The 24,365-nt window shown below is 41.6% G+C and overlaps 1 protein-coding gene across 1 annotated transcript in view; it reads right to left on the bottom strand.

The window, feature by feature from the left end:
- The window catches only part of LOC119661423 (calcium and integrin-binding family member 2-like), a 34,008-nt gene extending 14,504 nt beyond the window's left edge, over positions 1–19,504 (bottom strand). Inside the window, 2 exon segments of the mRNA XM_038070766.1 lie at positions 19,136–19,170; positions 19,348–19,504. Coding sequence (XP_037926694.1) covers positions 19,136–19,170; positions 19,348–19,398 — 86 coding nt within the window. The 5' untranslated portion in view covers positions 19,399–19,504.
- Positions 19,505–24,365: the final 4,861 nt, after the last annotated feature.

The raw sequence follows: 24,365 nt of genomic DNA, 5'->3' as shown, positions 1-24,365 counted from the left end.
TTCCATCGGCCGGCGAAAACTCTTTCTACCATACATATTTCAAATACGCCGATAAACCAGTCGGGTCTGGCCTTAACAGCGAGACCGGGTGCTTTGTTATCATCAATTCACCGGCAAATTTGCGCCAGTCGTCAGTTACCGCAGTTATGGTCTAGACGTCGAAGGCTTGCTTGTGTTGTCTGCGATCCCCTTTATCCGGGGGAAAGAGCGCCATCACGATATCGAGCAGAAGATGCGGGCAGGTCAGTTGTGGTGTTCGCCCTTTTAACTTCTTCATAACCACCCTGTACGCTGTTTCCCAGGGGCTCCACGAAAAGTTTATTGAAACATTCTCGCTTGCTGGTCCGTACAGCCTGTTTAAGCTGTCGACTACTCTGGCGCAAGCTGAAGAGAAAAGGTTTATTAAGAAATGCGCGGCAGTTGTAAAACGCATGCACTCTGTGACGTTCCTCCAGAAAAACGTCGTCAAAGGGATGAAAAACGGGCTGGACAGGATTTCATATTATAGGTGGACATGGAGAGTAAGAGAAAATCCGCAGGAAGCAGAAACAACCGCGCCTCCCGACGAGAACACTACGAGTACCAAACGGTTCGCAGACAGCTCATTGCAGAGCGAACTGGGGAAAAAACGAAAAAACGGAGGAAGGGAGATCTGAATGAGACTTCACACAGGTACTCTCCAGGGCTCAAAAGAAGAAGGCAAAGAGGAACAAGAGACAACACGTTACGTCATCAGAAAAACCGCCGCCTAAAATTAAGGCGGACTCGGCAAACGGAACACCGATAGAAAAGGCGGGGAGACGAAGGAGGACTAGACCACCAGTTCTGCTTATTAAGCCGACGCAAGGGAAGACTTTTACGGAAGTCCTCAGTGCAATCCGTTACAAGATTAAACCTGAAGATAACGGTGCAAAAGTGTCTTCCGTTCGTAAAACGAAGGGAGGTCGAGTAATTTTCAAACTAGGTCCGAAGACAATAAATAAGGTTACGTCGAGGTACATCGTGACCAGTCCTCAGAGCAAAATTGGTAAGAGCTAGGACGCGATCAACATGACTCGCACCCTACAAATCAATATGCACCGGAGTACAACCGCTCACGAGTTGCTAACGCAGTTCCCTGCGGAGACCAAAGCTGATTTAGTACTCATCAGTTACCAGTACCAAAACATGGACCCAATTTCATGGCGCCCTGACATATCAGGTACCGCTGCCATATGGGTTCGGGACGGCACCCTCCCTAGGATTCTTACCCAAGGCCGAGGCTTTGTCTGGATTCGGTGTTCAGGGATAATGTTATTTAGTGTATGGCGGATGTATCAAAACCGCTTCGTGTCTCACGGGATATCCAACGTTCAGCGCCCTACACACTGCTTTAAGCAAATGATGTTTCCCTAGCAAAAACGATCTCGAGCAACTTGTCCAAAAATGCAATGATCGCCTCATGCAACACGGTCTCAGATTGAATGTAAACAAAACTGAATTTTTGACGACCGATCCCCAGGAAACGGGCACAATCACTGTTAACGGCAGTGATTTGCCCAGAACTGAATGATTGAAATACCTCGGGTCAACGCTATCAGCCAATGGAGAACTGTGCTATGAAATTGCTTCACGCATTAACGCAACCTGGATGAAGTGGCGTTCCACAACTGGTATTCTTTGTGATCGACGTATCAACGAACGTCTCAAATCGAAAATTTACGGCAATGGTGTCCCTCCTGTCGCTCTCTATGGTTCTGAGTGTTGGCCAACTATAAAAGACAATGAACGGCGTCTTGCGGTAATGGAGACGAAGATGTTGCGTTGGACTAGTGGCGTGGCACGTTTTGATCACATCCGAAATGAGGATATCTGCAACCGTTATGGGGTTGCACCGATCGTAGAAAAGTTGAGAGAGAGGCGTCTTCGATGGTATGGTCACGCAATTCACGCTAACGAGAATTCACTTGTCAAGATTGGTCTGAATATCGAAGTCGATGGCTTGATACAGCGGATGGGGATTTAAAAGCCTCGAGATTGCATCCAGATCATCAAATGGCAAAACCGATCATGACGAGCCGACCCCGCTTGTGAACGAGACAAAGGCTGAAGAAAAAGAAGAGTTATTTAGTGTCTACTTTACGCCGAATGAGACGGTGTTAGACTTTCGACGCAGGCTTGATGCTTTGGAGGACGCTATCTTAGGCACAGATGGGCGATCCTGGTCAGGGGTGACTTCAATGCTAGGGCACTTCAATGGGGCATGCCTCGCACAGACTCCAGAGAGAAACAAAACTCTCGAAATTGCGGGGAGAACAGGACTGGTAGTTCTAAACAGCGGATCCACGCCAACGTTCTGGCGTCCGGGCTGCGACGGAAGCATTCCAGACGTAACCTTCGCGTCGGAGTCACTGGTGCCGTCGGTGGACGGGTGGCGAGTTCTGCAAGCAACCATCAATTCATTGCCTTCGAAGTGGTGGACATAAACTCTCGAAACGTTGCGAAAGTGAACACCGGGAGGTCTATCGAAACTCTTGGAACATGCGGGACCACGCTGGAGGGTACTCCTGGGGGCGGTAGCCCTGTAGTTGACACTGTCGTTAATTCAGTTATGGACCTGATAACGACGGCCTCCAGAGCCTTCATGCCTAGGAGGCAAAGAGACCTGGCAAACCTCCTATGTATTGGTGGACAGTGGAAATCTCAGAGCTCTGGAAAGAGTGTCGCAGGCTTCGCCGTTTAACAACGTCTAAGCGACCGGTAGGCGGCATGTACCATAGTCACGGAGTACAAATCAGCCAAAAGGAGACTCCGCAGCGCAATGAACAAGAGCAAAGCTCGCTCCTGGCTGGATCTGATTGTCGAGGTGAATGGGGACCCGGTTGCAAACTGGTAACTCGAAAAATCGGGGCTCTGCGGAAACCCTGTTCACTTAAGCCCGAGCAGATGTATCGCATTGTAAGGACACTATTCGCTGCGCACCCCGTATGAGATGATGACGTCGGCGTGGAGAGTATAACCTAAGATGGAAGGACATTCTAGGCACACTATACAATACTTTCCACGTGCTGAACTATCCCTTACGGATATTGAGGGACTATCTAAGGACGGTCAGAGGAGGATGGCAGTCACGTTGGGGGTAAGGCAAGGATCCATCCTAGGGCCAAACCTCTGGAACGCTACCTATGATAGCCTACTTAAACTCGACATGCCAGAAGAGTCGCGACTGGCCGGTTATGCAGATGATGTCGCGGTGCTTGTTGCTGGACGTAATATCGAACAGGCACAAAGCAAACTCGACATATTGATGCGACGGGTAAGCGGATGAATGACTATTCATGGTTTCAACCTTGCACTGGAAAAACCCGAAATAGTCATCCTGACTAAAAAGAGAATTCCGACCCTGCGTCCCATATCGTTCGGCGAGTCGATGATCGAGTCAAAACCAGCGGTAAAGTACCTCGGATTGTCTCCTGATTCAAAGATGAGTCTTTTGAGCAGATCAAAGCAGCAGCGAACAAGGCTGCAGCTGGAGTTTCGGCGTTAAGTAAGCTAATGGCAAACATTGGGAGTCCTACGTCTAGCAGGCGACGTCTCCTGCTTTACGGCGCAGAGGTATGGGCTGACGCTCTTACCAAAGAGATATATCGTAAACGTTTCGCGCAAGTACAGAGACGGGGAGCTTTGAGAGTGGCGTCTACGTACCGCACTGTCTCTGAACCGGCCGTGATGGTGACCATGAAAAACGGCAACGCACTCTAGACGAGTGGCAGCTCTCTTGGCAAAATGAAACTAAAGGTAGATGGACTGCGCTGCTCATCGAGGATTTACGTGCGTGGCTGAATCGGAAGCATAGTTGAGACTGACTATTTCCTTACCCAATTTTTAAGTGGGTATGGAGGTTTTCAGTATTAGCTGCACAAGATTGGAAAGGCGCGATCTTCGGATTGTGTATTTTGCAGTGGAGTTGTGGACGACGCCCATCACACTTTTTAAGGTTTTGTGTAAAACAAAACCTTATTAAAATCGATTCAATGTCTGTCTGTCTGTCTGTTTGTCACACGCACTTTTCTCCAAAACGGCTAAACCGATCCGAACGAAATTTAGTGGACAGATGGGAGCTATGAAATCTCACGCTTACAGCGAGTGGCATAGATTTAGGTGGAGTTTAAAGAGAATCTCCCCATACATGCAAAGGGGGGATTCAACAATTTTTTTCACCGGATATAGTTGTGTAGGGTATCAAATGAAAGGTCCCGATTTGTACTTTCCGAAACTGATATTAGTTTTGGCATAAATTGCAAAGCTCGTGAGTAAGGAGTCAAAATGTATGCACTTGAAGTGAGACAGGACTCATTTTCGGAAACTACCCAACCTAAAAATCCGAAAAAAATCAGGGTGGTGCGCCTAGATGAAATCTAGGCCTCAAAATATGTCCCGTTCCGATATCTGCTTAAATAAACTTAGTAATAGTATATTACTACTTTTTAGAAATTTACTGAAAAACCCCCCTTAGATTTATCCTAGGACTTCCGAATTTTGTACCAGCATAGGGGATAATATTTTGTATATATGTGCTAAATTTTATGGAAATCAGGCAATTAACGCCAAAGTTATAGCAATTCAAACTTAGCAATTTCGCGCGAGTTTACTGCTTCCAAAGCCATGCAAATCAGATGCTGACGTCATAATTACCCGGAATAATTGACATTCACGTGGAATATTAAAGTCGCATTTATGAAGAATCTATTTATCTGCAGCCCTTTTTAAGGTTTTGTGTAAAACACTTATGTGAAATCTAATCTTCGAGAGATGTCCCATTCTGGTATCCGCTCAAATAAATTTACTAATAGCATATTATCAACTTTTAAAAATTGACTAAAAAACTCCCCTTAAGCTCATCCTAGGTGCACCGGCATAGAGGACAGTCTCGTGCATGCACATGCCAAGTTCCATGAAAATCCAACTATTAGTGTCAAAGTTATAGAAGTTCAAACTTATCAATTTCGTGCTAATTAACAGCATCTCAAGCCATACAAATAAGATGCTAACGTCATAATTAACGAGAATAATTGAAATTCGAGTGAAATATTAAAATTCCATTCAAGAAGAATCTAATTCTCCCTAGCCCTTTTTAAGGTTTTGTTTGTAAAACAAAACCTTATTAAAATCGGTTTACTGTCTGTCTGTCTGTCCGTCTATCTGTCTGTCTGTCTCTCTGTCTGTCTGTCCGTCACACGCATTTTTCTCGGAGACGGTTATAGCGATTGGCACCAAATTTGGTAGAAAGATGGGAACTGTGAACGCTCACGCATATAGTGAGTTACATCCTTTTACGTCGAATTTAAGGGGGGGTCCCCATACATGCAAAGGGAGGGTGTACATTTTTTTTTCATCAAATATAGTCATGTGGGGTATCAAATTAAAGGTCTCGATTAGTACTTTTCGAAGCCAGTCTTAGTTTTGACATTTGTTGAAAAGGTGGGGGGTGGGGGGGTTGAAAGTGGTCATTTTTTTAACAAACCCATTCTCAGAAACTACCCAACCGAAAAATCTGAAAAAAATCAGGGGGCTGTCACTATATGGTGCCTAGGCTCCGAAATACCCTCCATACCGATGCCTGTTCAAATAAAGTTAATAATAGTACATTACTACAATTTTTAGTAATTGACAGGAAAACCCCCCTTAGGTTCACCCTAGAATTACAAAATTTTGCAACAATATAGGCTACAGCATAGAGCATGATCCTGCCAAATTTCGCACTATTACTAACAAAGTAATACTAAGTCAAAGCTGTCGCTTCTCTGCAAATTCCAGACTATGAATGTCAATATCACTTGAAAGTGGCTATTTTCACATAATATATGCATATTTTACGTCCTACATGCTAATATGACAAATGCACACCCAAATCTCTTCATAAAAGAAATAAACAAAACCTTTCATACCTGAAGCGTCTAGCTTCCGGTTTCCCGACTTGTTTATATTTGATGTTGGTTAAATTGTTGGCGTTTGCTAATAATATTAAACTCAGGGTGTGAGACGTATGAGGTTGACCATTATCAACACAGGGCTTTCCATCAAATCGCTTTCTAGAAAATAGAGGGCAATGGCATTTTTAGCTATATTACACGGAGCTGTCGTGCACGCGTCGCTCCTCACATCTTCTTCTTTTTGTTCAGCCATCAGTTCACAAACGGGGTCGGCCTGTGGTGATCGGTTTCGTCATTTTATTTTATCAAATACCTGATCAGGATGTAATCTTGAGACCTTTAAATCCCCATCCAGCGTATCAAGCCACCATTGTTTTGGTCGGCTTTTTGGTTGCTTACCGTTGCTTTCGATGTTCTGACCAATACTGGTTGTTGAATTCTCGTTAGTGTGAATTACGTGACCATACCATCGAAAACGCCTCTGTTGCAGTTTTTCCACGATCGGTGCAAACCCGTATCGATCGCGGATATCCTCATTTCAGACGTAATCCAAACGTGTCACGCCACCAGTGCAATGCAACATCTTCGTCCCCAGTACCGCAAGACGCCGTTCATTGACCTTTATAATCGGCCAATACTCAGAACTATAGAGAGCGGCAGACGGACGACATTGCAGTAAATTTTAGATTTGGGACGTGCGCTGATACGTCGATCACAAAGAACACCAGTTGGGGAATGCCACTTCATCCAGGTTGCGTTAATGTGTGAAATAATTTCATTACGCAGTTCTCCATTGGCAGATAGCATATTTAAATCGCTGAGTTCTGGCAATGGCAGTAACCTGCCCCTCGAGATATTTAAATCGCTGAGTTTTGGCAATGTCGGTAACCTGCCCTTCGAGATATTTAAATCGCTCAGTTCTGGCAATGGCAGTAACCTGTCCAGAACACAAAACCTTTTATACCTGAAGCGTCAAGCTTCGGATTTCCCGACTTGGTTTTTCTTGTGGAAGGTGGTATGGGGTTCTCTAGACAACATTGTCGAAGAGATGCTGAGGAGTGCTGACAGTTGGAGCCGTGTTACCCATTACGTTCGGGTCCTTCCCGTTGCAAAGAAGATCGAACTCGGCCGGTGGAGGAGCCGGATGGCAGGGAGTGCCATGAACTGTCAGTTCCCTTCCTCCTCTCCTCTCCCGCTCGCGAAAGGAGTTGCCTGATTTGAAGGCTCCGCAAGGCGGGAGAGTTCGGGGACTAGTCCGAAGTAATGTGACAAACGGTTCCAGGCTAGCTGTCTGACGATGGGGAGGTGTTAAGTTGGTAGTCTGACGACGTACACAACCGGGAATCCAATCCTGTGTGCGTAAACGCATTCACCTAACTTATGCCCCCCCCCCCCCAAAAAAGCCTACCTCAAAGGTTTACTTATAATTGACGTTTCTCTTCGCACTCCGGTTTTCCTCTAGATCGTTGACAGATCCTTCTTGTTCGCAAACATGCAACCCGCAACTCCGGGATCTCTCCATTTCACAAATAGTTTGAGCGCCTTTTTGCGAGGATCCGTAGCCTCGGCATATGCGACGTTATGCGTTCTGTAGCCGCACCACCAGGATTGTGTCCTTTTTCACGGACCAGTCCTGGTTTCTAGCACCGCGGGAACGCACATCGTCGCATGGCCCATATTCGATCTGGAGAAAGTTGCCTCACTAACAAACCATGCCAATGTGGTACTCACATATATCAGATGGTGTTCGTAACGCGACTGCCCGAATCCACGGCCCATGCATTGAAATCACCCGCTATCATCTTGGGGTTTCCACTTCTTACATCCGAGACCAGCATACTTAGCATTCCTTCGAATTCTGCTGTCGTTGCACTTGGTGGAGCATATGTAGATACCAGCTAGCCCCGACAAATCCAACTTCTGGAAACTCCATCGCTTCTTGAATGGCTTGATACGCCCATATTGCCGCCTTGCCAGTTACATCTGCAGCACAGGCACCGCTCTTATTATTGCGGTGAAGCTCGCCGATTATGGCAGCTTCGATTCCCTTCTCATAGATGGTTTGCGAGAGGAGGTCTTGCGCTGCCTCGCAGGTTGATTTTTATCAACCTCCTTTCCTTACTGCATTCAAGGCTCTCCTGCTTTCTGGCCCGCACTTGTGCTTCTTCTCTTCAAGGTCCATCAGCTCAGGATCGGATTTGACCTTCCTGAGGACCTGAGGACATCAGTCATATCACCTTTTTGGAGATGATAATTAATTCGGCCCGTAATCTTTTTCTTTCTGCCAACCTTCGTCCATGCTTCCTTGGTTCCTTTTTGGGACTTTACCTCCCTTGAGTCGATTGGAGTCGGCGCCGCAGTTTCCACGCTTTTGGTAACTTTGTTTGCCTTCCCCATTGCCGGTGAGAGGCCTTTGCCCCTTTTCGCATCCTGCGAGGATAGGAAAAAATCCTTCGCACCCTCTCTACTCCTCTTTTCAACCTTATCGCCCTTTGGATTTTGAGGGGTGTCACTGGAATAGCTCGGACCATGTTTTTGATGGCCTGGTGCACATTGTGTTTGCCCTTTATTAATTCGGACAATTCTACTATTTTTCCTCCGAGTAGGGCAAACGAGGATTCGTCCATGTTCTGGCACTTCGGTATATATTAGGTTTCGAGGAGCTTCCCTGATTTCCTTCCTTCATCAACGTTGATTTCGAAGGAGGTTGCAGGATCATCGAACTTCTCCTAAATGGATCAAACAATAAGTCCTGCGACATGTTCCGACAAGTTTTCCCCTACCTACCCGACCTGCGTATAAATATGCCCATGCACTCAAATCTCCAAATGCATATTCTTACGAATCCGCCGAGCATTCCCTTATCCGCACAAAGGGGCGCGCCTGATGGAAGATCTGGCAACTGCGCCCATGTCTGTCTGTCTGTCTATTTGTCTGTCACACGCATTTTTCTCGGAACTGGTTGTAGCGGTTGACACGAAATGGTGGTTAAGTGAGAACTGTTAACGCTCACGCACCTAGTGAGTTACATCATTTCAGGTCGAATTTACGGCTCCCCAGGGGTCCCCAGACATGCAAAAGGAAGGATGTAAATTTTTCTTTCAACAAATATAGCCACGTGGGGTATCAAATGAAAGGTCTCGGTTAGTACTTTTCGAAGCCGGTTTTAGTTTTGACATTTATAGGAAAATTGGGAAGTGCGGGGGTCAAAATTGATCATTTGTCTAACGGACCCATTCTCAGAAACCACCCAACCGAAAAATCTGGAAAAAATCGGGGGCTGCCACTATATGATACCTAGATTCCGAAAAATCTTCCATACCGATATCTGCTCAAATAGTACATTACTAAACATTTTAGTAATTGACCGTAAAAATCATCAATTTTGATGCAATGTAGTCTCTTAAATAAAACACGATCGTACCAAGTTTAGTGGAAATCTCAATATTATTAACAAAGTTGCAATATTATTAACAAAGTTGCAATAGGTCAAAGGTTCTGTGCAAATTCGAGACTTTGAATGTCTCTATAACGCGAAAGTGGATATTCTCACAATTTCCCGCAAACACTCCAGCATTATGCCCTATGTTATTATAAATACTGACACAGCACTTTTTTCTTCAAAAATTAAATTTGCATTTTCACGGAGACGGTGAATGTTTCCAACAAATATCAAAACTAAGTCCGGATTCGGAAATTACTAACCGAGACCTTTCATTTGATACTCCACATGACTATATTTGACGAAAAAAAAATTACATCCCCTTTTGCATGTATGGGGATCCCCTTAAATGCGATGTAGAATTATGTAACTCACTGTATGCGTGAGCGTTCAGAGTTCCCACCTTTTCACCAGACAGTAAACCGATTTTAATGAGGTTTTGTTTTACACAAAACCTTAAGAAGGGCTTGGGAGAAGTAGATTCTTCATGAATGGAATTTTAATATTCCATTCGAATGTATATTATTCTTGTTAATTATGACGTCAGCATCTTATTTGTATGGCTTAGGATACCGTAAATTTGCACGAAATTGATAAGTTTGACTTGATATAACGCCGGCGTTGATTGCCAGATTTCCATGAAGCGTAATGCGGAATATGGTCCTCTATGCTGGTGCAAAATCTGGTAGTCTTAGGATGATTTCAAGGGCGGTTTTTCAGTAAATTTCTAAAAATTGGTGGTATGCTATCAGTAAGTTTATTTGAGCAGAATGGGATATATTTTGAGGCCTAGATTTCATCTAAGCGCACTTTCCTGATTTTTTTCGGATTTTTGGTTTCGAAATTGAGTCTTGCTTCACTTTAAGTACGTACATTTTAACTCCTTACTCGCGTACTTTGCAATTCACGTCAAAACTGATTTCAGTTTCGGAAAGTACTAACCGGGACTTTGATACCCCACACGATTATATCCGGTGAAAAAAATTTTTAAATACCCCCTTTGCATGTATGGGGAGCCCCCCTTTAAATATCACCTAAATTTATGTCATTCGCTGTATACGTGGGATTTCAAAGTTCCCATTTTTCCACCAAATTTCGTTCGGATCGATTTAGCCGTTTTGGAAAAAATTGACTATGACAAACAACCAGACGGACAGTGAATCAATTTTAACAAGGTTTTGATATACACAAAACCTTAAAAGGAACAATAAGAAAATTAATTAATTATATAGTATTATGGTAGTTTTAATCACGTAATACAGTTACCTCAAAAGCAATATTATATTGACACTGTTCTGTGCTAGTGTTCTTTCCGTGTTGCTTTATGGTAGTAGCACATAAAGAGTGACCTCAATTCTTACTAAGAAGCTCCAAACCTTCCTGAACACCTGTCTGCGTCGTATCATCGGAGTGGACTAGCGTGACTCTATTTCAGACTGCTTGCCACTCGTACACGATATGATCGAAAGGCAGAAGTGGCAGTGGTTGACCATACTTAAAGAAAGAATACAATTGCATTGCTGGCTATGTCATGAAGAGGAATCTACTCTTCCAAGATGGTCAACGGGTGGGTCGCCCTAAGGGCACTTGGCGCAGAGTAGTGAAGAAATAGTGCGGCCGTTGCGGGGAGTCGTGACGGGAGCTGAGGCGTATTTCGGATGACCGCAAGCGCGTAAATATATTTGATAAAATATGTACCACCCAGGGCTAAATGGCAAACATGTATATAACAATCAATTTCAAGTTTTTAAATCCAACTATCATTAACAAAGTTATGGTAGGTTAACGTTTTGTATTTCTAAGTTCTAAAATATGTGTGTAATCACCATCATATAATGAACTCATACGACCAGTGGGGACATGGGACCATCTTAATTTCGTTAGTTTTGTAAAACTTCAATAAAATCGATTCAATATCTGTCTGTCCGTCTGTCTATCTGTCTGTCAAATCTGATTTAGCCGAAACTGGAAGCTGGAACTATTGTCACAAAATTTATTGAGAACCTGTAGTCTGGTAACCCCTTTGCAAATAGACAGTGGCGCTATTCTGGGTTGAAATTAAGGTGGGGCCCGTGCGAAAAGGGGGTGCAATTTTTATTTTTTAATTAGTACTTTTCGAAATTGGTCGTAATATTGTTGCATAGGGGAATGAGAGAATTCAACTATTATTTATAAAAGGCCATGGCTTCTTTTAGTTATTTACAGATCGGCATCAATCCCTTGAGGTATACATATTTATATATATATATTAATAAAGTTTGTTTGCGGGCAGTGTCCAATCAGTTTGGATATATGTATGCATGTGTTATACAATTTACGCACATATGTGAATAGATATGTATACTTTGCCGCATGGAGCAAACCGGAAATGTTAAGATACATAGGATTAATTTAGATATGTCCGATATCCGTTGAAATGAAGCTAATAATAGTATGTTACTATAACTTTTAATAATTGTCTGCAAAACCCCCCTTAAGTTCATTCTAGTACCACGAATTTTTTTTAACAATGTAGGGTATAACACAGAACGTAATCCTACCAAGTGTAAATCTCACTGTTACTAACAAAGTTATAATAGGTAAAAGTTGTCACTTGTTTGCAAATTCAAGACTGACATAATATATGCATATATTACGTGCTACTCCATTTGGCCGATTAGTACGCCAAATGCTCACTCAACAAATTTCTTTATAAAAGGAATACACAAAACCTTTCATACCTGAAAAGTCCAGGTTCGGGTTTCCCAACTTGTTTTTACTAGTTTTACCTCTCGTGTATTGTCTTCTTGATTTGAAGTCATCAGAACTTCCCAAGCTGCTCAAATTAGAAATTGTTTGCACGTTTTATTCACCTACAGACTACTTCAGTAAAATAGGTTAAAAAAGTCAAATTAACAGATTGCAAATACCATACTTTTGACGAATGTCATATGTTTGAGCTGCTGAACAGTAGACTACATAAATCTCACCCGTAATATCCTCCATGGCTTTTCAAACATTTCAATAGTAATCATGCATTGGTAATAAATTGGGAATTGTGAGGACTCTCTCATTTCAATAGACCCTCAGATTTGCCTGGCTTGGATTGTGTTTGGCATTCTTTATTTCTTTTCGGGAATTTTGATTTGCTGAATCGGACTTTTTAAAGTCCGACTTGCTATATTTTAACCGTAAATAGGAAAGCCGCATTTAGACTACCTTCGCCATTCAAGAAGCCTAACTAAATTTCTAGTCGGCACTTGCCTTTAACCCTCTAGGGCCAAAACATATAATCACAATAAATTATGCGAGAAAATAAACTTTAAACAAACTGAACGTTGTATTGTTGTTTCAGAGTTACTTGATAGATATTCCCATCAACTCTTATTGGCGCAAAGATGCTTTGTTTTCATTTGGCAATCGCAGTGCAACTCGATATGCAAGCATATTCATGGACACATAGAGCCGCTTTCTAGAATGTTGTACTAATTTTGTCAAAGTCTTCAGCGGTGCGGATTTTACCAGCCACCCACCAAGTTGTACGCTGCGACGGAGTTTCACGTTGCGAGAATATAAAAAAATTCGGATTTTTGGGAGCAGAACCTCAGGTTGGCAACCAAGTTACACTGTCTGCAGAGTAGTTTGGAAATTCAGCATGGTAAAGCAACAGTAAAACCGGCTTATCACATGATATAATATTCGTCCGTGGCAAATGAACTGTAACTTGGTGGAAACTATGTTACCTAGGACGCCCATTATGATCCGAAAGCCAGTAAATATGTAAGCAAGAAGTTGCAATAGCTCTTGGAGCTTCCACAATTAGTTACATTTTAACTCAGAAAGAGATAAGCTGAGTTTACGTCAGCTAATTACGATTCAATTTTCAACTTTCTCCACTAGGAAACTTCGTACCCTCGACTTCCTCCAGGTGCTAAGAGCCAACTTGTTTCGGAGATGTCAAGTTCTGAAGTAGGCGAGCTTGGTAACTGCTAGTCCCCAAAGAAGAGAAGCACCCGCCGAAGATGTACATATATGTGTTTGGTGCAGTAGTTAGGCTTAAGTAACAAAGTAGAATAATGAATACTCATAAAAAATAAATCCTCTACCTAAAGTTATTAAAAGTACATAACGACACCCTAAGATGTTCGAACACTTTACTGACTTCTGTATAGGAATATATTCTAAACTTTTCTATTTGCCTCCTGCTCGTTGTTTTCACGTCATTTTTCTAAACTATACTTTTTTTTCTTCACCATTAAACCTAATTATGTAAAGATTCAAAGCCCGGCGCTGGAAATCTGAAAGTTTTGTGTATTACTAACATAAAAATATTCGGGGGCACGACTGTTTCATTTGTACGTAGCTCATAATGTAATGTATATATATATATTTAATATGTCAGACTGCTGACTTTGGTATGTCACGCCCGAGGAAGGGATTTCAGAGGATTCACCAAATTCATATTACCCACTGAGAAATCTATGGAAGACATGCCCTCCTCTGCAGTGAAAAGCCTGCCGTCTGTAAGCCATCAGGAAGAAAATATAGTACAACAACTCAATGCCGCGCCTACTAAACACCGTGAACCTGAGAAGTTTTCAGCCGACGACAGCGGAAGGTACTACGAAAGAAAGCGAAGTTTCTTGGAAATGAGGGCAGGGGCGTTGCTTCACCACGAAGTGTGGCAACATGCAGAGAAATCGAATACAAGAAAGCAGAATTTTCAGCGAAAAGTAAAGCAAATTGGTACTCCTGGTGAGATCGACGCTAGACACTGCCATCTCTTTAGTTAGTTGCGGTTTTCACGTTAAACTAGATTTAAATGTAAACTCATAAAAGCCAAGGTTGCAGGACTGCCCCTATATCTTGGTGGTACAAAAGCCATAGGTTTGGTTGGAGCAATTCTTTTCCGAGAACTAGTTCAGATTATCTTTGAATATCTGGTTAATAAAATAAAGAAAAACGGTATAGTTGGCTTCGTGTCTACCCTATGATTCTATGTGCCCTCCACCAGCACAAGAACTCACGGACCTGGTGGCGTATGCAATCAAGTGGCCTTGAACTCCTGATAGCTTGTGATATGAACGTTCAACAAATTTGTTGGGGCAATAGCAAAGCAATCCCAGAGATAGGCATCTATTATCATGAATATAAGGGACTCGTGAAACGTTCAAAGTAACACTCCTTTAGAAAGTACTCTAAGAAATTGGAAGCCGATGGATGAGTCAACTACACTGGACTCTCTTGAAAAATCATATGGAACTTTCACGAGCTCATGCTTTCACATTTTGAAAACTATTTCTGTACATAATTTATTGATTTATTTTTTTGTTTTTTATTTTACTGTAACAAATTAGCCGATTTTTTTCCTGCAAAAATCTCGTCTTTCATTTCAAAGTATTCCCAAAAAGTAAAGAATTGAAATTTCGAAAATCCATCGTTGCGTCACCTGGTGAAAACGATCATCTAATGAAAGAACTTTAATTTTTTGTTTCCAGATGATCCAGCACCGCGTTACCACAATTCTATTTTTTCCGGTGACGCTTCCCAATAATTGCTGCATTGCATTGCCTCATTTTTAAGGTTTTGTGCAAAACATAACTTTATGAGAATTGATTCGATGTCTTTCTGTCACACCCGATTCACTCGAAAACAGCTAAACCAATCGTCACAAAATTTGGTGAGAACGTGAAGTTTATGAATCCATTTACCTACAACGACTAGCATCATTTTGCACTACGTTTAAGAGGGACTCAACGTAGATGTGAAAAGAGGGTGTATTTTTTTTAACAAAATATGTTCGTGTGTGGTATCAAATAGCTCAGTAGTACTTTTCGAAACTGATGATATTTTTTATGCCGGGTGAAACATAGGGGAGCGAAGGCTCAAAAGTTATGCTCCAAAAAGTGTTACAGGTCTCGTTTTCAGAACCTATCCAACTTAAAAATATGAAAATCAAAATGTTGCATCCATACGAAATCTAGCCCCCAATATACATCCCATTCCGATAGCTGCTTAAATAAAGATAATAACAGTATATTAACATATTTTAGAAATTTACCGAAAAACCCCCCTTACGTTCATCCTAGAAGTAGAATTTGGAACGATTAAAAATACACTTCCTGGCTTCAAAGTCAGAGGACGCTATTCTGAAAGTGGAATACCTGACGGGGTATTCGTGGACATTCAATGGCCTGTGCTGCATTCGAAAAAGTTTGTGATATCATCAGAGAGCATGGAGTCAATGATACATTAGTGACGTGAATGTTTGCTATGACAACGCTGAAACTGCTGTGTGCTTACCTGACAACAGAAGGAAAATCTACTGTTCTACGCCAAGTACCGTCCAGCCATCTTGGGAGAGTAGATTCCACTACATGACATAGCCTGAAATGGAATTTTCCCCCTCCTTAATGCATGATTCACTGCCACTTCCAATTTCCAACCCTGTGGACCGACAAAATCCTTCGTTTGTAATAAAACATCCAGAAGAAGGGGAACGTCACCGAATGCCACACGAGATGAAGTGTTCTTTCAACTTTTTCAACAGCTCGTCATCATGAATGAGATGTCTCCGGGTAAAGTCCTTCAAAGCACAAGCAAACGCAAGCCCTTTCGTAAAGCGATATATGCTTCTGAAATCATTCCAGTTTGTCACGATGCACAAAACGCTAAACATCCCGGGATTTCTTTCGGTATCGAAGTTCGAGTGCGTCACGCCCACCACCACTTGCAGCGGTCAAAGGAGCCTTCAACCCCTCCCTTCATCGATTCGCTTCCACGATTCCGCAACCAGCTGCATCCTTTCCCACCCTTTCTCGTAGCACCCAAGAAAATAGCATTTTTTGTGTGGCTCAATGCTCGTCGATATTCTCAGACGGGTTATTGAATGTATCTGCCGTCCAATCAACAAGATAGCTCCCCACTGTAAAGCGGCAAATAGATCATACAAGCGGTCGATGTTAAACTTAGCAGTAGTAGCAGAATAGCAGCTCTCCAAAGGGAAGTGGCAAACGCAACACACAACCGAACGTAAGTGAACATCCGAAGGTGACCCTTTTCCAGACCGATGTCAGCGCCTCTCTCATTATGTACATCCAGGAGGCAACTCATAAGTGCTCTAATAACCGTTACTGACCATATGGCAGGCTCTGTGCTCGAACAATGTGCCACTAATGACGGGATAGTACCAGCTGCAGAAATTCACAAACTTCACACCGCACCAAACAAACATCGTGCAAAGATATTCCTGTCAAACAGCAGGAAAACGTGCAGAATTATTGTGGGCTTCTCACTGGTCATTACTCACTAGCTGGGTACAGTATTTTGTATGTATATAGACAAATTCTATAAAATAATACTCTTTATCCTGTAATGAAGCCACCTATTGACGCCTCAGACATCAGATTTTTTGTGAAGATATACTCCATTTGCAGATCAGCCACCGGAAATTCTGCGATAGGTAAATAAATCTGGAATATTCCGTTATTAGCGTCGTCGGGTACATTGAACCACAGGTTTCTGAGTGCTTAGAGGCAATGCTGTCCTCTAACTTTCTTTCAATTGATATCGATATAGATGGGATTTGGGAGCTTAGATATCTCACAGAATCAGTTTCTCAATTTATTTTCAGGTTCTCCGATTTAGCAGTTTCTGAGAATGGGCCCTTGATTTATAACTGTCTCCTTTAGCCAAAGCTCTACCCCACTTTCAATCAATTCTGAACTGATCGAAACCTGGCATTTGATAATCCACATCATCATTTGGGAAAGAAATAATTACACCCTGCCTTGACATGTATTGTGACCGACAACCAATAAAAAAGTGAAAATAAACCCATATCTGGTCCCCCATCTAAGAACTAACGAACTCAAATAACACCAACCCGTTTCACTGATGTGATAATAATGTAATGCTGTGAGGATTTTTTTATATTTTGTGCAAACATAATTGCTCACTGGGACATTGTTTAACAAATGATTTTTTTTGTAGCGGAATTCTATAAAAACTAATCATTCAATAATTTACAGCTAGCGAAAGTACTCTGCTCATATGTGTATTACATAGATATATGTACAAATATGTGTTTTTAGTTTTATATGTCAAACATTACTTTGATTTGGCACTAATCACTTAAGATGTCTTGGCACGCAGTAAATTCACAAGAAAAGGAGTGATGCTAAGATTTCCAACAAATTTCCCTTACCCTAATAGAATCAATACGAAATCTTGTAGCATTGGATGAACTTAAAAGGGGTTTTCCAATAAATTTACAAAATCTGTTGATAAATTATTATTAACTTTGTAGCGAGTATTTTGGGGGTAGATACCATATAGAGGCATTGCCATGATTTACTCAGAATTATCGATTAAGTAATTTCAGAGAATTGGTTCTTAATTTGATTTTCTGATGCCAAAGCTTAGTTCAAAAACCGCTTGGACTTTTTATTAAAAACCCACATGAATATATTAGGTGACAAATAATCTACACCTCCCTTTTCGCAGTATGAAAACCTCTTAATCTCACCATAGAATAACATTACTTCGCTTCGTGCGTGAGAGTTCACTGTTTCAGCATTTCCACCAAAGTTCAAGTCAGTAGGTACAAGTGTTTCCGAACAAAGTATGGCAGGCAGACAGACAGATAGATATCTAATACAAAACCTTAAAAACACAACGGTGGGAATGATATCTATTGGTATTCAATTCAAGAGCATTGCTATTCGTGTTTCCAAAGCAATTCTTGGGATGGTGAAGTTTCCAACTTCCTACACAGATAACTCAAATGCTCTTTTCGGGAATCGTGTGTCTAAATTTAGCCTTTTTTCACCCAACAAAATCATCAACCTACACATTATGCGTTCCAACGAAGCTAGTCAGGAAGACTATATAGATTCTAACGTTTGTATGTATATAGTCAAATAACACCGTAAAAGTTTCCTTCACTTAACGTAAAATCGTAATTATATAGTTAACCTTAATTAAATTCTCGTAAGTCCTTATATGTAATTTCAGGAAGAGGCGGAGTTGAAGTTGAGATCCCGACTTAATTGTGAACACAATCTTGTGTGGAACCAACGGGTCATAATGTTTAGTGAAATTCGTTTCATTGAAATATCTGAAACGATGTCGGCAAACCTCGCAAAGTATGGGACTTTCGACTCCCTTCAACGACTTCGGGAAGGGGAACCAACTCAGCTCTTGAAAATTAGACCTGAAATGTTTTCCACGTGCCGTGTTATACGAAAAGCACTAGCAACTCGAAATAGTTCCCTTGATTTGTGAAGTATTTGAGACAACGAAAATCAGGTTGGCTAAAGTTTAATAATTGCACTCTCTTCACCAGTAAGCAACATAAATATGTCTGTATAAAACCTAACCTACGATGATAGTTCGATTTTCTTTAATTGAGAAAAGACGAATTATCGAAGTTCAAGTAACATTTCAACTAAGCAACGAAAAATCCGCGACAATTGAATTCTGTTTTATTAAAATCAGTGTTTGCACTTCACTTTACGGAATCGTTCAAGCACATTCACTCGCAAAACAGAGAGCAAAGTTCCTGTGGATTCAATGAAACAAAAATGGCTAGAAAAGAAAACAGTCGGAAATTGGTCCCTAATTCAATTTCACGTTAGTGTACACAACACTAGAACAAAAGAGGAATACTATAGGGCAACAAGGACGGGGATTCACTTGATGATTACAAGTAAGGATGAAACCGGATCCAGCGAGGGGCATCCCTCCATTTCAGCATCGAGGCGGATCGACGTCAGAACGTGCTTACAAGAAACTAATTTACCGTAAAATCTCCTTTCGTGTAAAAAATGTGCAGTCCTTGTGAAATTGAATTTCGTTTGCGTCATGTGATCCACCGGCCAGCATCACATCCAGCGACAGCAAGCGGAATTGAATGAAATGAGAAATGAAGTAAGAATTAAAATAATCAATGAGAACAAGGGTAAATCAAGTTAAGCGCTCGTGAGCGGTGCAAGCAGCTACACAATCAATTACCTGGTAGTCGTCCAACTGTTTCTCTGTGAAGGTTACCACCTTGTTGCCCATTTGGCCCTGTCTTCCGCACTTCAAACGTCCACACTCCTCGTGCAAAGCGCACAATACCTCGATTGAGAATGTCCGTACGAGACCGCCTGAAGCAATTTCTTGTTAGCTTTGAACAACGGACCTCCCTTGGAACGAATAATGAAAGGAGTGCCAAATGGTAAGAACTCGTGGGGAGCACCCCCTATCTAGCAATAATATCTATCATCAGACAGTTACCGGTCTTCATAGCCACATGCTATGTAGAATTTTGAACTTTTGCCGACGTATCTTGCTGGGTGCGGCAGCTAATAATATCCTGCAGGGCCAGGATCGTTCTAGCTCAGCACATAATGATAGGTTGGGGTTGCAGCCTGTATAGGTGGGAATGAGAACGGACTGTTCGGAGGTACGTAATTTTCGTCCGTATTCTAATGGATATGATGCGGTTATTTCTCCACAGGGAAGATTTCTAACAAAAACAGAGGACAGCACATATCCACGAAAAAGGTGAAGGGTTTTATGTGATGATTATCTTGAAAGAAACGAGTATAAAGCAGAAATGCTGCATGTAATAATATAATCAAATCGCATGATAATTTTATCTAAGATATATAACAAAATGAGTTCGAAAATGAGAAGCTTAAAACAAACATTAGATACTACCAGTATTTTACTGCTCTCTATATACAAGAAACTCAGTTATAGCGTAATAAACCCTTCAAATATGCCTCAATATTAGCTGGGATTAGTCGTGGAATACCTAGACGAATATAGTAGATAACAATTTCACGGTATAATTTTCTTTTGAAAGTTCAAATAAAATTCGAATTCATCAAGTTAATTCCTTTGCCATGTGCCTTTTATTAGAATGGTGGAACTAGGTTCAAATCTGCAATTGTATGTAATGCTGTTGAACCGCTTTCGTCAGAAGCTATTTATTTTCACAACTCCTGGCACTTCTCAATTATTTGTCCTTTAAAGGACCCGTCCAACAACAATTATATAAATATCGGGCGTTGTCACTCCGGAAATGGTCCCACATGAACGTGTAAGGTGTTGTACCATGTTGCTTTTAAATTGTAGTAATTGGGTTGGCTTGGAACACTTCTTCAGAAATCTGCAATGAGAGCTTTATAAAATCTACTTTGGTTTTGGAAAAACAGAATATTGTCTGTCCTTCGCTGAAAGCTCTTTTGATACACGCGGATAAGACACCGATTGCATTTTGTAATATTACGATAACATTCTCGAAAAGTCAAATACATATATTATTCACTGAGGTTTTAAATGTTAAAATTTTGCTTTGAAGTCAATACACATGAATTAACAAGTCGGGAAACCGGAAGCTGGACGCTTCAGGTACGAAAGGTTTTGTGTATTTCTTAGTAAGTAGCACGTAATATATCCATATATTATGTAACAGTATCCACTTTCGGGTGATATTGACATTCATAGTCTTCAATTTTCAAAGAAGCAACAAATTTGAGGTATTATAACTTTGTTAGTAATAGTGCAATTTCCACCAAACTTGGTAAGATCATGGTCTATATTATAGCCTATATCAAGCAAAATTTCATGGTACAAGGATGAACTTAAGGGGGGTTTCTAACAAATTACAAAAAATTGTAGTAATACACTATTATTAACTTTATTTACTTTATTTTTTATTTATAACAGATAGCGGCATGGAAGGTATTTCGGAGCCCCCTGATTTTTTTCAGATTTTTCGGTTTGGTAGTTTCTGAGAATGGCCCCCTTAAAGAAGTGATCACTTTCAACCCCCCGCGTTCCCACCTTTCAACGAATGTCAAAACTAAGATCGGCTTTGAAAAGTACTAATCGAGACCTTTAATTTGATACCCCACATGACCATATTTGATGAAAAAAAAAGTTACACCCCTCTTTGCATGTATGGGGACCCCCCTTAAATTCGACGTAAAAGGATTTAATTCTCTGTATGCGTGAGCGTTCACAGTTCCCACTTTTCTACCAAATTTGGTGTCAATCGCTATAACCACCTCCGAGAAAAATGCGCATGACGGACAAACAGACAGACGAACAGACAGACAGACAGACAGACGGACACACAGACAGACAGTAAACCGATTTGAATAAGGTTTTGTGTTTACACTTTATTACAGCCTTAGATATTATAATCACCCTAAACAAACATTTCCGAATACTGTACATATGTATACACGTACTATACAAATTGATCGTACCCATATTTCCGATCTATTTCGTGCACAAAAGCGTACTATATATGCGTACTATATATGTACATATATAGTACGCATATTAAATACGGCTGCTTTAATGTGCAAATATATCTATCTGAATTAGACAGTATCCGCAAACTTCAATAGCCCGCATATACTATTATATATACCTACATACACACATGTCTGTTTGGAGTAATTGATATTCATATGCAAATGATTAAAAAAACTAAAACAAAATAATTCTTTGCGACCCCATTCATATGAACTAACTTCGTTGTAGTATTGACGATTTGATATGGGATGACGTCATACAGATTGTAGAATGCACGAAATTCACAAAAAATGGCAAAGTTTTACCTCTTATAACTTTGTTAATAATAGTTGGATTTCAAACTTGGTCAAATTGTGCATTATGTTATCCCTATACCCACGCCAAATTTTTTACTTCTAGAATGGACATAAGGGGGATTGCCGGGTAAATTTCAAAAATGTGGAAATATACTATTACACTGCTATTATTAACTTTATTTGTGCAGATATCGGAACCAGATTTGAGGCCTAGATTCCGTAGAGATGCACTACTGTGATTTTTTCAGATTTTTCGGTTGGATAGGTTCTGAGAACGAGACCCGTTACACTTTTTGATGGTCATATTTTGAGCCCTCCCCTTTGTTTCAACCGATATCAAATATGGGACCAGTGTGAAAAAGTACTAATTTGATACCCCACATGACCACGTTTCATGAAAAAAAAATTTGCACCCTCCATTTACATTTATAGGGCCCCTCTTAAGCTTAACACAAAATGGCGCTACTTGCTGCATGTAAAGGGAACAACAGATCACATGCTCCTACCAACTTTCGTGACAAGCGGGCCAGCCGTTTCCGAATAAATCGGGTGTGACACACAGACAGACAGATGGACAGCCAGACCAACAGATAGGTCCGACCTGTGTCGTAAATGTGGAAATAAAGGCCACATTCCAAAAGCCTGCGAAGAAAAACCCAATTGCATGTTCTGCAGGCAAATAAACGACATTGACAGCGCCCATATCACAGGCAGTACGTGTCCGGTGTATTGAGGTTCCTACAGCTAAACCTGAACCATTGATAAGCGGCTCAGGACCTGCTCTCCCAGACGATATTTGAAAGCAAAATCGACGTTGTTATTATCTGTGGGCAGTACAAAAATCTAGACAGTGGAGTATGGATCGCGGATAATAGCGGAAAGGCAGCGATATGGACATGCGGAAATCGGGCCATAGAAGGAACCACGAAGATCCTCGAGAATGGCTTCACTAGAGCAAAAATAGGCGGAATATCTATTTGCAGCTGTTATGCGGCTCCAAGCCTTACGACAGAGGAGTTCCATTCTTTGCTGGAGGGGCTATCAACAGATGCACACAACCATAGCCCTAAGATAGTGGCTGGAGATTTCAACGCATGGGCTGAAGAATGGGGCAGCCGAGAAACGAACGCAAGAGGACGTATATTACTCGAAGCTCTTTCTCGTCTGGATGCGTGAACACTTTCCGTAAGAGAGAAATGGGGTCCGTGATAGATGTCACTTTTGTTAGCGATGTTTTACCTAAGGATCCGCAGTGGTATGTCAGTGACGAATATAGACATGGCGACCACCAGGCACATTTTTGAAATCAGGCATGGTAAACGAATGAAACGGTCTCGGATGAGAGCCGAATAAGTTTGACGAGGAGATTTTAGAAGAAGTTCTGCAGCAAAATACAGCGCTTGAAGGAAGCGCAGAAAATAAAGCTTTACAGATTGGCGAAAAGTTGCAACGAGCATGTGACGCATCCATGCCAAGCTATGTTGTGTCGCAGAAGCGAGTTCCGAACTTTTGGTGGAATTCTGAAATCGGAGAATGCTGCAAGGCCAGAAGGCGCAGTCAGCGAAATAGAAACCGATCTGGATACGAGCAACTACATGAAGAATATAAAAACGCTCGGAAGAAATTACATGTGGCAATCATGGAAAGTAAAAGCGAACACTTTAAGCGACTGTGTAATGAAGCTGACACGAACCCCTGGGGTGGCGCCAACAAAACCATAATATCTAAAGTTAAAGGCAAACGCTCCCCACCGATCTCTTCCCCTACTTTGCTTGATGAAATAGTAACGGATCTTTCCCCACAGAATGTGAGTACCGCTAACCTTCCCACTGTCGAGGTAGACAACGCCGAAGTTCCCATGGTAAGCGAAAAGGAGGTCCTCGAAGCTGCGGATAAAATAGTTGGAAATAAAGCACCTGGCTTGGATAGCATCCCCAATAAAGCTCTCAAGGCAGCAGTCAAAATAGCTCCAAATATGTTTGCGAGGCGTTCACCACATATGCCTTCTCACGATATGCCTTCTAAATAATACTGGCAAACTATTCGAACGAGTAATCTATAACAGATTAATTCGAATTGCTGAAAAGGATAGCGGCCTCTCCGAAAATCAGTTCGGTTTTCGAAAGGGGAGATCTACAACGGATGCACTTGCCCTAGTAGCTAACATAGCTAAGACCGCACTTGATGAGGGAAAAAGTTGTGCAGTGATTACACTTGATGTGAAGAATGCCTTCAATTCCGCTAGGTGGAGCAAGATACTTGAGTCCCTAATGAACTTAGGCGTGGCGAAGTACCTGGTGCGTATTGTTGCCGACTTCCTAATCGATAGGACTCTGTGCTGCGAGTCAGATGAAGGAATGAAATCCTACCAAACGACATGCATATGTATAACGGGGTACTGACCCTAGACTTTCCTAC

Source organism: Hermetia illucens, chromosome 1, assembly GCF_905115235.1.
Source record: "Hermetia illucens chromosome 1, iHerIll2.2.curated.20191125, whole genome shotgun sequence".
Taxonomy (NCBI): Eukaryota; Metazoa; Arthropoda; class Insecta; order Diptera; family Stratiomyidae; genus Hermetia; species Hermetia illucens.
Note: the sequence above shows the minus strand (reverse complement) of the source record. Positions and strands in the feature narration are given on the sequence as shown.